Source organism: Rhea americana, unplaced genomic scaffold (assembly GCF_003343005.1).
Source record: "Rhea americana isolate MKP2758 unplaced genomic scaffold, rheAme1 scaffold_151, whole genome shotgun sequence".
Lineage (NCBI taxonomy): Eukaryota > Metazoa > Chordata > Aves > Rheiformes > Rheidae > Rhea > Rhea americana.
Window position 1 is genome coordinate 18,157 of NW_028185606.1, and position 15,235 is coordinate 33,391.

The 15,235-nt window shown below is 40.1% G+C and overlaps 1 protein-coding gene across 2 annotated transcripts in view; it reads right to left on the reverse strand.

The window, feature by feature from the left end:
- Nucleotides 1-15,235, reverse strand: part of SOAT1 (sterol O-acyltransferase 1) — a 72,998-nt gene that overhangs the window by 14,017 nt on the left and 43,746 nt on the right. Inside the window, exons 1-4 of one of the 2 annotated variants that reach the window (XM_085299609.1) lie at nt 14,209-14,219; nt 12,261-12,387; nt 4,084-4,142; nt 71-204 (exon numbers count right to left, since the gene is read on the reverse strand). In XM_085299609.1, coding sequence (XP_085155735.1) covers nt 71-204; nt 4,084-4,142; nt 12,261-12,381 — 314 coding nt within the window. In that variant the 5' untranslated portion in view covers nt 12,382-12,387; nt 14,209-14,219. Of the gene's footprint in view, nt 1-70; nt 205-4,083; nt 4,143-12,260; nt 12,388-14,208; nt 14,220-15,235 lie in introns of those variants that run through there. The other variant, XM_085299608.1, reaches the window with a different exon arrangement.

Consider the following 15,235-nt stretch of genomic DNA (forward strand, 5'->3'; position numbering starts at 1 on the left):
AAGACAAAAAAGGAAGTAAAGCTCCCAGGATATGTAACTTTGTTATAGGACAAACTTAAAACTGACTTACTTGGCTTTGTGTAGGTCTTTCTCTGAAGAAGAGAGGGAAGATGAAGAATCCAGGAGCGCTGATTTTGCTACCAAACTGTTCACAAACTCTGTGAAATGACTGTCTACTTCCTTCATGAAAGCTGGCTTCAATTGCTGATAGAATGGAAATAGCACAAGTTGTTTAAGCCTCCCATACGTTTCCGTAAGGGATTTATGCCAGGAGACAACAGGACAAGGCATCAAAACGCTCCTGTTCAACCTGCCAGCAGTTAGAGCCAACTTGGATAAGATCAGGGGCTTATCCTGACCTATTCACACACCTCAGGCCAGAGGACTTAGAACAATATTTATCTTCTCTATTAGATGCAATACAGAGCAGGAAAGTAAATACTCCAGCCTTCATATAAACATCTGGAGTGGCAGGTATTTTATGTATTTTATGGAGCCAAGAAAGTTTAGCTCAGCTTAATAACTGAGCTCCAGAAAACACTTCCCATGCTTAATCAGTCACACTATTAGCATAAAACCCAGTACAAACAAGATTTACACAGAGGCCAATCTAGTGTTACCGGGGAAAAATGGAAGGATCTAGTATTTAGTCTCAGAGCATGAAGGCTTAGAGAACTTCTCCTATACCCTAGGCAGAGTTTTTAAACAAGATGCATTTTGAACATTTTACCACGCGAGTTAGTTGTTTCTGTAGAAAGTGCAATACTGAGCTCTAAATAGCTATATACCCTTTCCTGCAGTACAAATTCTCATATTCTTTATATCAAAAATAGATGCCTGGGTGCAAATCTCAGAGCAAGCATTACACTTCCTACTAGAAAAAGCAGGTAATATGAATTTTCTCAAGAAAAAGAAAGCAACATGCACTCATTTTACGTCTTTAAGAACTTAGGGAATCTAAAGTTCAAGATCTGTCACTTAAGACAGTGATTTATAGGACTTTTGAGCATCTAGTTCTTCAATGTCAAACCCTCAGACACAGATTTCTTTTCCCAGAATTTGAGTCTGGTGATGAAGCATGACTGAAAGCTAACCCCTGAGTTCCTGAACCACGAGCTTTTCCAGAATGCTCTGACTGTCTAGTCATCTTCATCACAGGAGATAGTTAAGTTTCAAGAAAGGACTACAAACCCAGCAGCATGCTATGTTTTGTTTTCAGGCAAGTGTCTATTGGTGACATTTGTCTGGCCATCCTTTGACCTGGTATTTTCTCAGTTTCTCTCCAGATTCAAGGACCTTTTTTTAAAATGGTAACTATTTATTATTTATTTATTTATTATTTATTATCTAGTCTTCCTACTGATCAGCTGCTCAAAACATTATGTCCCTGATCACCTTTAAAATTTTTTACTGCTACCATTTTTTAATCTTTAAGGCTGATAAGGAACAAGAGAGAGAAACTCATTTTCAAGGAGAGAAAGAAAGCAGCAAAAAGTTGTGCGCAGAAATGATGCATTCTGAAAGGGCCATTTGTGGCACATGTTTCTTGTCAATAGGTGTTTATGGATCACTGCTGCACTTTTTTTTTTTTTTTTTTTGCTGAAGAGGAACAGGAATGAAGCCTAACGAAACAGGGAAAAACTAGACAACTGAAAACAGGAGCTTTTAGCTCTAAGCTGCAGTATTGATCTGGCTCTCAGAGATCCTTCCACAACTATGTTTTAAAAGTCTTGTTTTCACTGACTGACGCTGGTCATCGGTGACATAGCTCTCATTTTCCAGACATGCTCAGAATGATTTTTAAATGGTAGACTTCAAAACACTACACTAAGACCACCTCTTCTAACACAGCAGCTTTTAAACTAAAACACATGATAGACTCTTACAAGGTGCTACTGTCTAATATGTGGCAACAGCCAAGTGGGCAACGAGTTTAACTCTACAGCAACATATATAACAATCTGAAATAAAGCTACATGAAATCAGAAGACCCTGAAGTCAGTATGTATCAGAACTGTTTCTCCTGTTCCACAGCAGCCAGATCCAGAGACACTTCCCAAAAGAAAAGCTGCAGTAGAAGAAGGAATAGATTAATATTTAACTTAAACATTTTCCCCCTATTTGGCAGTTGCCAATGTAGAACAAACAAGCTTCACCAGTACTTAATGAAACAGCAGCTCTCAGTAGCTGGTTACTCTCAAAAATTGCTTTCCAAGGGGTAGTGAAGAGGATTATTTTTCTCCTGCAGTGACCATGTAGCTTTGTTCCCTTTAAACAGGAAAAAAATTAGAGTACTCTAGAACTACTACACCAATGCTTTCTCACACGATCTGAATTTACAACATGCACATATCCCTACCAAAAAAGCCATGTTGAAATTCCCATTCTTCTTGGAGCAAATTTCCACACCAAAAGAAGCACTACTCATTCCTAGCAAACCAGCTTTTTTTGTTTTGTCTCCCCCCTAGCTGGAAGCCCTGTCTTCAACCAAACGAACTGTCAGAGCTCAACAGATTTTCCTTAAACCAGTTCTTGGTCTTTAAGACTTTCCTCTTCCTAGCACAACCCTCAAGGTCTAACACCTACTTATTTGCATGTTTGGATGGGAGAGAAGGGGGGGAGGGAGCAGAGCTTAAACTGTCATTAGATTTAGTCAGATAAACCAGATTACAAACCCTATACTAACTGTAATACTGTACAACATATACCAGTATCCACTGCCTATCAAAAGGCTGTCATTTGAGCAACTGCTAGTGTACCCGTTAGCGCTTAATAAGCCACGTGTATTCCACTCAGAAGTGGAAGAAATAATACACCTCCCACCAGCTTTCACAATAGTAGCCTTGTTGTATGCTTCTCCAGTTCAGAGCACTTAACCAAGAGTTTCCTGAAGTATACTTAGTCTTTACAGACAAGGAATTGAGCAAATCCACTCAGCTGTCACAACTAAAGATAAACTGCTCATTCCAAGAAAAAGAGAGGCAAGTATGAAGAGAATGCTATGCCATAAAAAGCAGAAGCTGGCTATAAATGATCAGAAGTCAGAGGAAGTTGAGGCAAATATCCCTGCAACCTACCACTAAAGGAAAAGTTGCAAGAGTTCTCTAGTATTTTACTCGCTCTTTTGTTATATTTTAATAAAATACAACCATAATTAAAATATAGTAACTCTTTAGCTATATCTGTTAATAGTTATATACCTACCACCTGTGAAGGAGGGGAAAAAGACTAATACAGAAAAATCTCAAAGGTACAACATTTTTTCTGCCTTAAAAGCATTCATTCCCTAACTTGCATGGAGGATTGGGACAATTAGATGACTTCATCTTTATCATTGAAATCTCCACAGTAAAATGAAGCAAGAGTGTAGGACAATTTGCCCTGAAGAACACGTGTACTAAGAAACAATGGTTCGCATGGAGGGTGCGGTTCATCATTGGCTAACTTCACGTAATTTGGGCTTAAGCCATCTTCCCCACAACAGCCTGGAAAGGTGCACAAAATGCTTCTCATCTCAGCTAAGATAACAGCAGCTCTCAGACTCAAAATACATCAGAAATACCCAGCACTATTTTCCTTTAGGAAGGAAAATGTTGGTATTGCTCAGTGACAAAAAGAGTAGGCTCAAACTCAGGAAGGTCTTTTCAATCATTAAAAGAACAGAAGCTGTGGAATACCAGCTACATGCTGCCTTTTATTCAGTGGATAGCAGGACACCAAGCACTTTAAACATTAAATATGCATGCCGTCAGAGGGAGCAGGCTCAGCTGACAATCACATTGCCAGAGGTTAGCAGCAAGGAAAGTCCAGTTATTACAGGCCTCAAAGTTCTAATCTTTGGAGTTTAACCTTTTGGGGTTAAGTAAGATAAAACCGCAATTTGATAATATCAACTCTTTTGTGCAAGGTGAGAAAAGTAAGATGCAGAGGATGAAGAACAGGTGGTATTAAAAAAAAAAAATCACTGCTCTCACGCTGCCCATGGAAAGGAGAGTGTGTGTTCCAGAACTAGAGACTCTCCAAAAGATGTCCATAGGCAATTATCCCCCTTCTCTCCACCAACATCCATTAGAGTATATTTACCTCAGCTTCTGCTATTAGCTGCATTTTCCTTGTTATCACATGGTCCACATCAACTCGGCCTAAGGAAGGAAAGCAAATATTTAACAGTTGCATTTTCAATTATATGACTTGCATGACTGAAAACAAGCAGCACCGTGTGTAGCTCAGCCACCAATTTTTTCATAAATGCTTTTGACCTCTAATAAGGTTCCAATAAGTTCACAACTAAGCAGCAGGAAGTTCACAGACTATAAGCAAATATTTTAGACAACCATTCAGGATCACAGCATTGTAAGGCAGGGAACAGCTGATAACACATTGGACTTTTAAAGCTTTATTTTCCATCAGCAATTCTGCAAATCTTCAAGGTCTCTAAATATGTTCAGCCTTGAAACAACAACTAGAACAACCTCCAGAAGGTCATATGCAAGTGTGCTGATCTTTTATCAGGGCTTTATCTTATGCACAGTGAACTAGACATAAGATTAGGTTGTCTGGAGGACTTTGCATTGCCAACAGACAAGGTGGTCAGTCATGACTATCTGTACAAATAGAGCAAGTTATCAGCTCYGAAGACAGGCAGAACAGTGAGTTGGAATACTAGCCCATACTGAAACCTGACTACTCCCACTCCTTTCATCCACTAGACTTTGGTCTGACTGTATTTCTCACTGATTTATCACTTAAGCAAACAGAATCAGGTCTAATTATGTCATGAACATTGTCTGATTTTTGTCATTACCAATATCTTTGGCTGATAATTCAAATCTCAAAAATCCACTTGTCTTTTGCCTAAAGAACTATACACATCTGACATGCCTGTGTTACATACAGAGGAACACCACACAGAAAGGAAATCACCATTTCATACAAGTAGTGTTGTAAGACCATCTTTGTCTGCTATGGTTGCACACTGCTGATAAACCACCGGCATTTTACTTCACCAAAAAACAAGAACTAAAATAGAGAAAACAGTTACTTAACATAGAGGTTCTGGCATATGAAGAAAAAYGACTAACAACAATATCTACTGCCTAAAATACTGGTTAGTGTGAAGATACTACCTTTATCAGTAAACCTTGTCTTTTGTGTGTCCTTCAGCAATTATAGCCACAGTACCTTACATAGTAACTCATAGTTAGTATTGCAACTTCTATATTCAGTTTCTAAGATAACATTGCCATGTTTAGAAGAGATGCTACAAACTGAATTTCTGTATAACATTTCAGTAAAGCCCAAATTACTAGATTTGCAGTTTAGGTAGAGGTGCCAAYGTTGTACTGCTACGTAACCAGAAAACAAATACATAAAATATCACAGTTCATAATGTAGCCTCGTTGTCCCTGCCCTGCTTTTATGCGCACAAGTTACACAGACCGTCCAGTGCTATTCCAAACAGAAGAAAGTGCTTCTGTGATGCAAACTAGTCTGAAGGTGCTCGTATGAGCTGCTAGTTATAAAAGGTATAGATAGACCTGCTGCAGCAACGACTTCAATTCTAATACTGTAAGAGTTATGTGAAACAGGAGAAACTAATCAAGCCGTGCTCAGTTATCACAACACCTAGCACTGACAGCATTAGTCTGACCTCCCCCCACTTCATATCAAGCAGTAACATCAGTTTTTGTCTGCAAAAACTGCTACACAAGCTCAAGCTATAGACTTAAAGATGGGCCAGTGGCAATAACCCATTTCTTAGCAACCTTGTGGTGCAGCAATAAACACAAGAATTACTAACACCATGGATTTTTGTATGTGTGGCTGCATACAAAGATCCAAAAAAAAAAAAAAAATCCTGGTTGCTAAGTATCTCATCTCCGCAGCAAAAAATTACCTGAGCATTTAAGCTTATCACATTGTTACACTTGCTGAATGAAAGCAGTTCATGGAAAGTGATTCAAAAGAGTGTAAGAGGCTGCTAGAGAATCCTTCCTCCCACTCAGCCTGTGCACTTTGCTGGAATCAAATTGGGATTCCTCCCTCCCCACCTCACCAAAACCAAGCTTTTCCATGAGCAGAACTGTTCTGTATGTATCAACAGCTCTACTCCCCGACTTCAGAACCATGTTAATACCTCATTATTACTGCAGCAAGAACCACCATGTGCTTATCTGCTAGCCAGCAGCACAGAGCTGTTAGAGCATGCTATCCTCTCCTGAAAAAGGTAGGAAATCTTTCTTTGACCCGGCTGCCAATCTCCAAGACCTTATCAAGTTTGCCTCAAGTTGTTCAGTGCCAAAGACAACAGGACACATGAGAATGAGGACTGTGCTACTTCCTGTATAAGCTAAGCTACAAGCAAATAGCTCTAGCTTTGACCATATACTTCCTGCCACATCTTGCATTTGAAGCCTTAGTTACTGCAACTATCCAGGAGTGATTTCCAGTTTGGAAATAAAACATTCTTTTTGACTTAAAAGATGGACATAATTTTACAGATACCCAAAGTATACCTCTGATTGCGCAGGAAAGGTCTGTCATGCTCATGCTGCAATTGCTAAATCATGCACAGCGTTCCTTCTGTCACTCCACCCACTCACACACTAATGTGCACAGACTACACAGGCTAAAAACATACCAAGGTTCAAAAAGGCTTTACATCAAGATCTGAACTTCCTTAGTGTACTCATGTAACAAACCAAGTAAAATAACGTGTAAGCTCAGTTGCCTCTTATCCAAGTTAAGAGGTCTCCTGAAAAAGAGAAGAACCACCCTGAACAAGTCATTCTGCTGCCTAGCACTGCCCAATAAACTCACACCAAGTCACCAGACAGGAAACAGAAGCTGTAATYCATCCTCTTTCCAAGTCATTCATCTTCTATTGTGCAAGCTACCACTTAATCTCAAAGAACATTCAAAAAAGGAATCACATGGTTTTGAGTCTAAAAGGAGTTGGGCACTAACAGAAATCTGAATCTTTGTTTTTCCTTTGACACTGAAAAATGAAAGCTGGCTCCCCCTATATCACTCTGGGATTGCAGCATTAGTACAAGAATTGGACTCGAGGTTGCACAGGACAAACAAGTATATCTTAACATTTAAAGCAAGGTGGAGTATATCTTAAGAGAAGAAATAATTTAAAACTTGTAAGAAGAAAGTCTCCTTTGAAGATTATTATGAAATAGTAGCAAATTCCACAAGAGACTGAAACAGAATTTGCTTTAAAAGAGCTCTGCTACACAGAAAGAAGTTTCATTTTAAAGGGAACTGTCCTCCCTTCCTAATAGAAGGGGCACTGATAAGAACTTTTTCTACCTGACCACTTATCTTGGGCTTGTGGAAACAGATTCTTGCAAGATCTGTGACACCTCTGCACCCCCTCTTCCCCAAATTCAAAGCAGACTCAAAAAYCAGAAGAACAAATAAGAAATTTGGAAGTAAGCTTATAGCCTAGTTCCTAAGGCAACAAAAAAGATCACCTGAAAATTGAGCAAGGTTTTTACTGTTAAAAATTTTAGAAAAGTAGTTTCACAAGAAATTTTACATACGACCTTTTCCAAAGAGTCTCATTTCCCCTTTTTCAAGCTATTCTTATACATGACTACAGAATCATCCCATTCATATGATGTTAGCACTGCAGCTTAGGATCAAAAAAAAAAAAAAAAAAAGAGAGACTCTAATCCAGCACTCTACTGAACAAGCTTTACAAAATGAACTGTGTTAAAAACCAGTCAAAAATTTTGCTTAACCACTAAGTCTGAAACTACAGCCAGAGGCACAAATGGGAATAAATCATTTGAATAAAGGCAGGGTTTTTAATGCAGTATCACTGTTTCAGCTTGTAATGACTTCAGCARCCACAGGAGCTGCCTGCAGTTCAGCACTCTGAGCCATTCCCAGTCCAATTGGGACAGCTTTGTGGCAGCACATTTGTTATCAAGCAGTTAGGATAATCCAGAGAGACTGTTGCTGCCTAAATCACTGAAGAGCATTCATGACAAAATGTCTCCCTGCAGAAAAACTAAGGAAGGCACATGAAGAACAAGCTACAGTTTATTGCCACCTGTACTTCAAGAAAGTTATCTCCCAGGTAGATTGAACAACCAATCACACCAGAAAAGACTGTGCTAGACAGTCACTCACAGTTCAGAAGGATTTTCCCTTAATGTTTACAATGAGATCCTGAAACTAATATCTTGGTAAGTCCCAGCTACAAAGCGATACTTTTGTATTTGGTATTGCCCCTACCCTAAAAGGGTTTAAAAATACTATTGTTAACCATTCCTGACTGGGCATCTTACTACTAATTACTAATTTCCTATTACTGTCTGATACCAAAGCTTCTCTAACCACTGAGGATGTTATCTGAAGGACAGCTATGTTAAAGCCACCCTAGTGAAAGTCTACTGCAAAGAGGGAAGCTTTTCCATATCCACTACAATACAACACATTATTAGTTTGATGCAAGTAAGCCTTACTCTGAGTTATGCTAATTTGTTTGGCCAGTCAGCAAATAAGGCAAGTCATGACTGGACTGACTCCACAGTTCAGCTGATCTGCTTAAAGAACACAAAGGCCATATGATCTATGTCATTGCGAYGCAATCTGGCAAGGAATTCAGTTCAGGAGTCAAGCCTGCAGGAACACAGCACCCGAACAGACTCTACCCCAGCAGAAGGAAACACTAGCATTTTCCAATTTGTAAAAAGCCAGCATGGCCTTGGGCTTTCTACATGGACCTCTTCAGCCTTTACCAAACCCATGTGTTGCAAACCAGGAAAGAGTCTAAAATTACCAGAATCCACTTAAGATTAGAAATGACAACTCTGATTCATCCCCTTGAAACATATCTAAGAAACCTCAACTCAAACAACTTAATTCCAAATTTATTAATCTGCAAGAAGTGGCCTGTACAAGTCACCCTTGTTGCCGCAGGTCAGACTGCAAACATTAAACAGCTTTCTAAATTGCTCCCTTCATGAACTTTTGCACACAGAATGGTCAGTGGCAACCCCATAGCTAATAATGACCCATTTCAAGATCAGCTTCACCAAACAGGCTTACTTTAGCAAAGATATGCTACAAAACTTGTTTGCAGATCAGCCAGACTTGCAGACCTTTTCTGATTTCTTGGGATATAAGGGCAGACCCTACAACCATAATTTTGCTATTTTGAGGGGTCTAATCAWAGCATTCTTGAAGCTCTCTAAGGCATGTTGAAGACCTATGTCTTCTCTAACTTTTCACACCTTTCCAGCTAGTTTCTACTGCAGTAAGGCTTTTCTTCCACCAGCATTATCATCAGTATCTCACTAGGCAAACAGTTTTAGATTCATTTACAAATTTTCAACTGAAAACAGAGAGGACTACTTTTATTAAGGATGCCCTCAACAGGGCTCTCAACAGGGGATTATCGCGGCCTAGATGCATCACTTGTTGACTCCATGTCAGTACAAAATTAGTTATTCAAATGACATTGGAGCCAATTCAATAGAGGGAAAAAAAAAAAAGGAGGTAATGAGCCTAAAGTTCAGCTATTCTGTGGGAGCAAAATTATAGGCTGAATCATTCCAAGATAAACACAAAGACAGCAGAATCCTTCTGGCAATCTCAAAACTACGAACATTTCTACCTCACTATAAACGTGGAAAAACCTAAAGACAAACTGTTCAGTCATATAACTTGGCAAGTAGTGAGATCATTTCCAGCAACACTGATGGAACAAGGAAAAAAATTGCTATACGGATAGAAGAACCAGAAACTTTTATCTAAAGCCAATATACAGATTSTAATTATGCTTCCAAACAAGTTCAGGTCAGTCAATGCATATTAGTTTTAAACAGGAGATGGATAACTGGCCTAGAGGTCTCTGTAAGGAATTCATGCACTTCTGGAAACAAACGACTCAGCCTCTGAAACAAACTCAAGTTTAAAAGCAGATTCTGTGCATTAATCAGAAGACTCAAGGATGGAAAAAATTACAGTAGTAGTTTAGCTTTTCTGCAGGAAGAATTGCCACAAAGATGCTACTTGCATACAACTTATAGTTATTATGGTCTCTAACCTGTCTGGAATCCCTTGATTGCAATAAACATGCATCTTGTTCAAAATTCTGCACAGCACCCAGTATTAAAATGTCACAGTGTACGTATGATGTTGCCAGACATATCAAACCACAAAAGGCAGCTCGAGACTAATACCAAGGCTAAGGCCTGAGAAAAAAAAGCTATTCACAAGTGAATGGCTAACACAAAAGAAACCATTCTCCTGAGAAATTCTTCCACCTGAGCTGTTCTTTCAGAGAAAGCCCTATTACTGGTATAAACATACCGTACAACATTAAGAGGCCACATACTCAGGACACGAGTGCTTTCCTTAACTTTTGAAACCTTACCAGTTTGTGTCAGAGCCGACAACCTAATCCCACCATGCATACAAACTTCTAGCCAAAGGGATACATCTTCCTCATGTTCTATGACGTGGTCAGGCATCAGAGACTGACTCCTGTCTCCTACCTGCTGTGGCACTCATACTGCTCCTATCACTGTGTCAAGTGAAGCATCTGCAGAAACTGGTAACACTACTGAGTCTTCATGACACTTCTGAGTTGACAGCAAAGTTCAGAGACAGAGACTCCAAACTCAACTAAAGAGGAGTCCTCTCAGCTTTCCTTGTTATCCTTTACAGCAGTTTGGACTGTATTAAAATGTACAGCTTCACACTTAGTCCCAGACAGGCTCAGATGTAACATGTCAGTCTAAAATGATACCCAAAAATGAGTACTTAGACAAATGTTTCAGTTCCAACCCCAGGGCCAGCCTGCTCAAAATGCTGCTGGTCTTTTTGTCAACTTAAGCCTCAGAAAAAGGGAAATTAAGAAAAGGGACATGGTAACTTGTCAGCATTTCATAAAAACACAGGGGTCTGCCCAAACTCAAACTGCAGGATTATGGCTCTAACATACCCATGCACCTTAGCTTTGCAAAATAATCAAGAGCCCTAATATTACAGCAAAACCCACCAGGCATACGTGTACAGATGAGAGTTTAGTACATATTCAAGAGGTCTGCCCCAGAACACTTACTTGCTCTCAACCCACACTATCTTACCTACAGTGGTACTGTCACATTTCAGAGGGATTAAAAATGAAAAGGCTTATAAAATGAGCATGCTCATYTACAATGCTCACTAGCACAGAAAGCTGTGCCTTTATCACAGCTATATTCATTCTTCATCCACAAGCCAGCAAGAACTCGATCTATCTGTAAGTTAAGATGTTTCCACAGATAATGAAGTAGAAGACTGTTTCTAATCCCATAACTCCTTTTCCAGTCACCACTACCTCCCTGCAAGTTTAACACCACCATGACTGGAAGTCACATTTGACTGGCATAAAATGTTGGCATCACCAAAACCTTAGAATCTCATTCTATAAACTTCATGCAATAGTTTTCCCTCCAACATATTTTTGTAAGAAACATGACTCCTCCTAAAGGGCACAGTATAACTCACAAGTCTGAGACTATTGGTGTCCATAGAACACACACAGGCAAAACCTAAACTCCCATACAATTTCCCTGCAAATCAAGGAACATAAAATATATGGCAGCAATCACCCCACAAAACCAATTCAAGCCACATAACCTAATATTATGGCCACATCAAAGGTAAATACAAATTCAATTGTTTTTGTATTACACTTTGGTAAACAAGRTTGAGAACAGGTAGGGGTTACTTGGACAGTAACATAAGGCACGTTAGACACTCTGTGTCAGCCCTACAAGCACCAAGGACAATTCTTTGTGGCAGCCTGCCATCTCCCACAAACACACACACTTTGTCTGATACGAGTCTTCAGGAACACACAYACACAAAGCCTATGTGGAAGGAAGAAGTCCCCAGAAGAAGGGTCCCCCAGGAGCTGAAAGAAAAGAGTCAAGACAYATTTACACCATTTATAGCTTTAAAGCCTTTCCTCCCCATCTCACACATTTTTGTGATAATTAACCATTTTACTCCAGATCCCTGCAAACACTGCAGTCCATAGCCCCCAAGGCAGGCTTCTGCAGAACAGCACTCCAGTCAACCTGAATCTGCTGAGAAATGCAGTTGGTACACAGAGAGCTCCACCTTGGAACCAGTCTAAGAGCAGAATAACTGAAACAGAGTAAAGGGGCAAGAGCCATGAGCTGGGAAGGAGACTTTAGGGGAGATCAGGTGTCACAGATAGAACTATCCCTGAATGAGAAAAATCTCACCATTGCTTGCATTTTGGAATGATCTCTCGCCCTCAGCTCTCTGCATTTCTTCATTCTCAGAGGTCCTGTAGGTCATAGTGGAGCCAGACTGGCGTTTTCTTACACAGTCTTCACCTGCCATTGTCACCTAGTGGAACAGAAAAGGACAGGAAATTAGTAATGAAGAAGAAACTCTTTTTTWAAAAAACACTGATTAAGAACAGATTTACAAAGCCTTCTTCATCCTAAAGTTAGATTTTCTTCCTTCCATTACAAATGCAAAGCAAGGGTAGGGGAAAACAAACATATATGTATATCAGCCATTTATTGTGTATCACTCTCCCTCCCTACTTTTTCCCCTACTGCAAGTTCTAAAGGAGCAAAGTAACCAAGCAAGTTCCCCTGTGATTACCACAATAAACAGCCCTGCTACCCTCTGCAAACCTTCTAAGTAAGTATTTAAAGTAATCTAATTCTTTGCAGAATCCTAAAGGCCAAAAAAGCCCTTGCAAATGCCTTTMGATAGTTCACCTGACAGCAAAAATGGTCTTGCAAGAGATCTGGCATGTTTGCTTTGCAGAATCACCCACAAGATTTCATGTGAGTCAAGTCCCTTCCTGTCAAGCCTTGAGTTCTACTGAAAAAGCAGCTTCCTCAATAGATCTTTGTACTCCATTTGGCCTACAAATCAGGGAAAAGCAGGAAGAGAGAATCAGGTTTGAAGTACACTACATTCAACAACAAAGGTCACAGCTGAGGACAGAACTGTTAGCAGTGAACAGTTGAACTACCAGAGTTAGGCTGAAAATACAGTGGGGGGAAGGATGCTTTCAGATTCTGATCTGGTCAAAGTGACACTCCAGCATACACTCCACTAAAGACAACTCAGGAGACTCTCAGGTGTAGCTAGAATCAGGGACAATTATCAGAACTAGGCTTCTAGAATACTGCACAGGCATAAAAGTAGTTACATTTACAACTAATGTTTCTCTTCTACGATACACTTTTCACACYGGTGCAAACTCTTTAACAGACATGCATTTTGTTGTTAGAAAACAGAATAAACACACTAGCACAGATAGGTCATTAGAGACAGGCAAGGAAAATTCACACACCTGGAGAAAAAAACTAGAATAGACAGAATATAATTATTTAAGGTCTGGTTTATTCAAAATACTGAGACTGTCATTTCTGCAAAAGGGAAACAGGACTTCTGAGATCACATGCTGTCATGACCTCAGCTTCCTGCGTTTGTCCCTCTAGCAGAACCATCTCCTACCCTCCTTTTGAGCACTACAAAATACAGGAAAAAAAAATCTGCAATACCAAACAGCAAATCACTAACTTGATCTTCAACATTGTTTCTCGCAGCACAGTGCCTATCCTCATCCTGTCTTAAAAAATCGCAGCCAGGTCAAGAAGTTATTAAACAGAGACCATAAAAGTGACAAACTTTCCAGCTGACAGCTCACGCTGTCATAATTTTCATAAAGTAGAATACATTTTTACTCATACTCTTCAGAATAGAAAAGAACCAGGCATGAATATGCTAAATCTTCCTATAGCAAGTATGCTCACTAGCAYAGAAAGCTAGTTCAGAGACCATAATCTACTTCTACCAGCTCTGTCAGTAGCTATTGCTACCACCCTCTTAAATAACCCTCTTAGCTTTAAATGCAACACAGTCACCACCATGAAGACCTTGCACTTTCCACCTCACACTTTTCTATACAGTTCCACGTACAGATGTCAGCATGAAGAATTATTTTGCCCACCGGGGGCTTACAACTGTAAGGAGACTCTGGACAGGCAGAAATTTCAATTCTTCTCTCTTACACATTTAAGATGCCCCAAATCCTATCACACAGTACAGGTGATCAAATAGCAGGGTGTATGTGGGCCACTAGAGAGCCTCTCCAATGCCTGCTGCTTGAAGTTAAATAAATTGTTCTTGTGAGCCACATCCCACCTTAAAAGGCACCCGCTTCCCAGCTCTAACAGAGGACTAAGAGTTTGTTTCTTTTCTCAACATGCTCTCCACTCGTTCTGAGGGGTAATAAAGATATTCCTTCCTCTCCAGTGCAGCTGTGGGAGTGGTTACAGTACCTGACTGAAAGGTTAAGAGAAAGAAATTAAAGAGATTCAGGATGGAAGAAGGAAGAACCATGTGTGGAATAGAGTTAAGTCATGAAGTTAAAGAGTTGCTATTGTAACTGAACTTTATGACTTTTAAAATTGTAACAAAACAACTCAGTTCAGATGGCTGACTGATCAGAACATAGCCTTTTTGGCAAAGCAGCAAGAATTGCATTGGGGAGTCTAGAAAGACACATTTTCCTTGTGCAGTTGCCATATGAAAAGAGGTATAACATCACAATAAGTAAGCATCTACCAGCACACCAGTCTTTAAAGAGGACATCAGATCTTCCCCCTAACCCCTGCTAGAGCCAAATCAATCCCAACAGAGTGCCAGGATAAGTCTGAAGTGTTCGCCATCTTCTTCACAGAAGAAAGCATCTCCCTGCAGTTTGAAAACACTCCTTTCACCCCACTCTGAGCACTTGTTGTGTATCTGGAATCACAAACACATCCCATTAGCAGGCTTCCCAGCAGAAATGCACCAATTTTATAGCTATTCTGACCATATTATAACACTCGTAAACCAAGTTTCTCCTCTTTGCCTTTCAAAAGGCTGCTACTTAAAAATATGCCTTAGGAGGAAAGCAACACCCTGCAGGAAGTACACCTTCACGTTTCAGAGAGTGTAGCAACACAGTCRGGGCACATCTTCTAGTTCCCATAAAGTTTATGCTAAATAACAAGCTCACGCCAAACACCTTTGAGCATCCCGCAGGTYTTCCCTTTGCCTTTAGGCACAGCTTTAATTAAGAGAAGCGCTGCCGCAGCAGGAGAACTCTTCCCGCGCTGCAGCGGTACCGGAGCAGAGCTGTCTCTCCACAGCTGGCCGCAACACGCAAACCCCGCAGGAGGAAGCC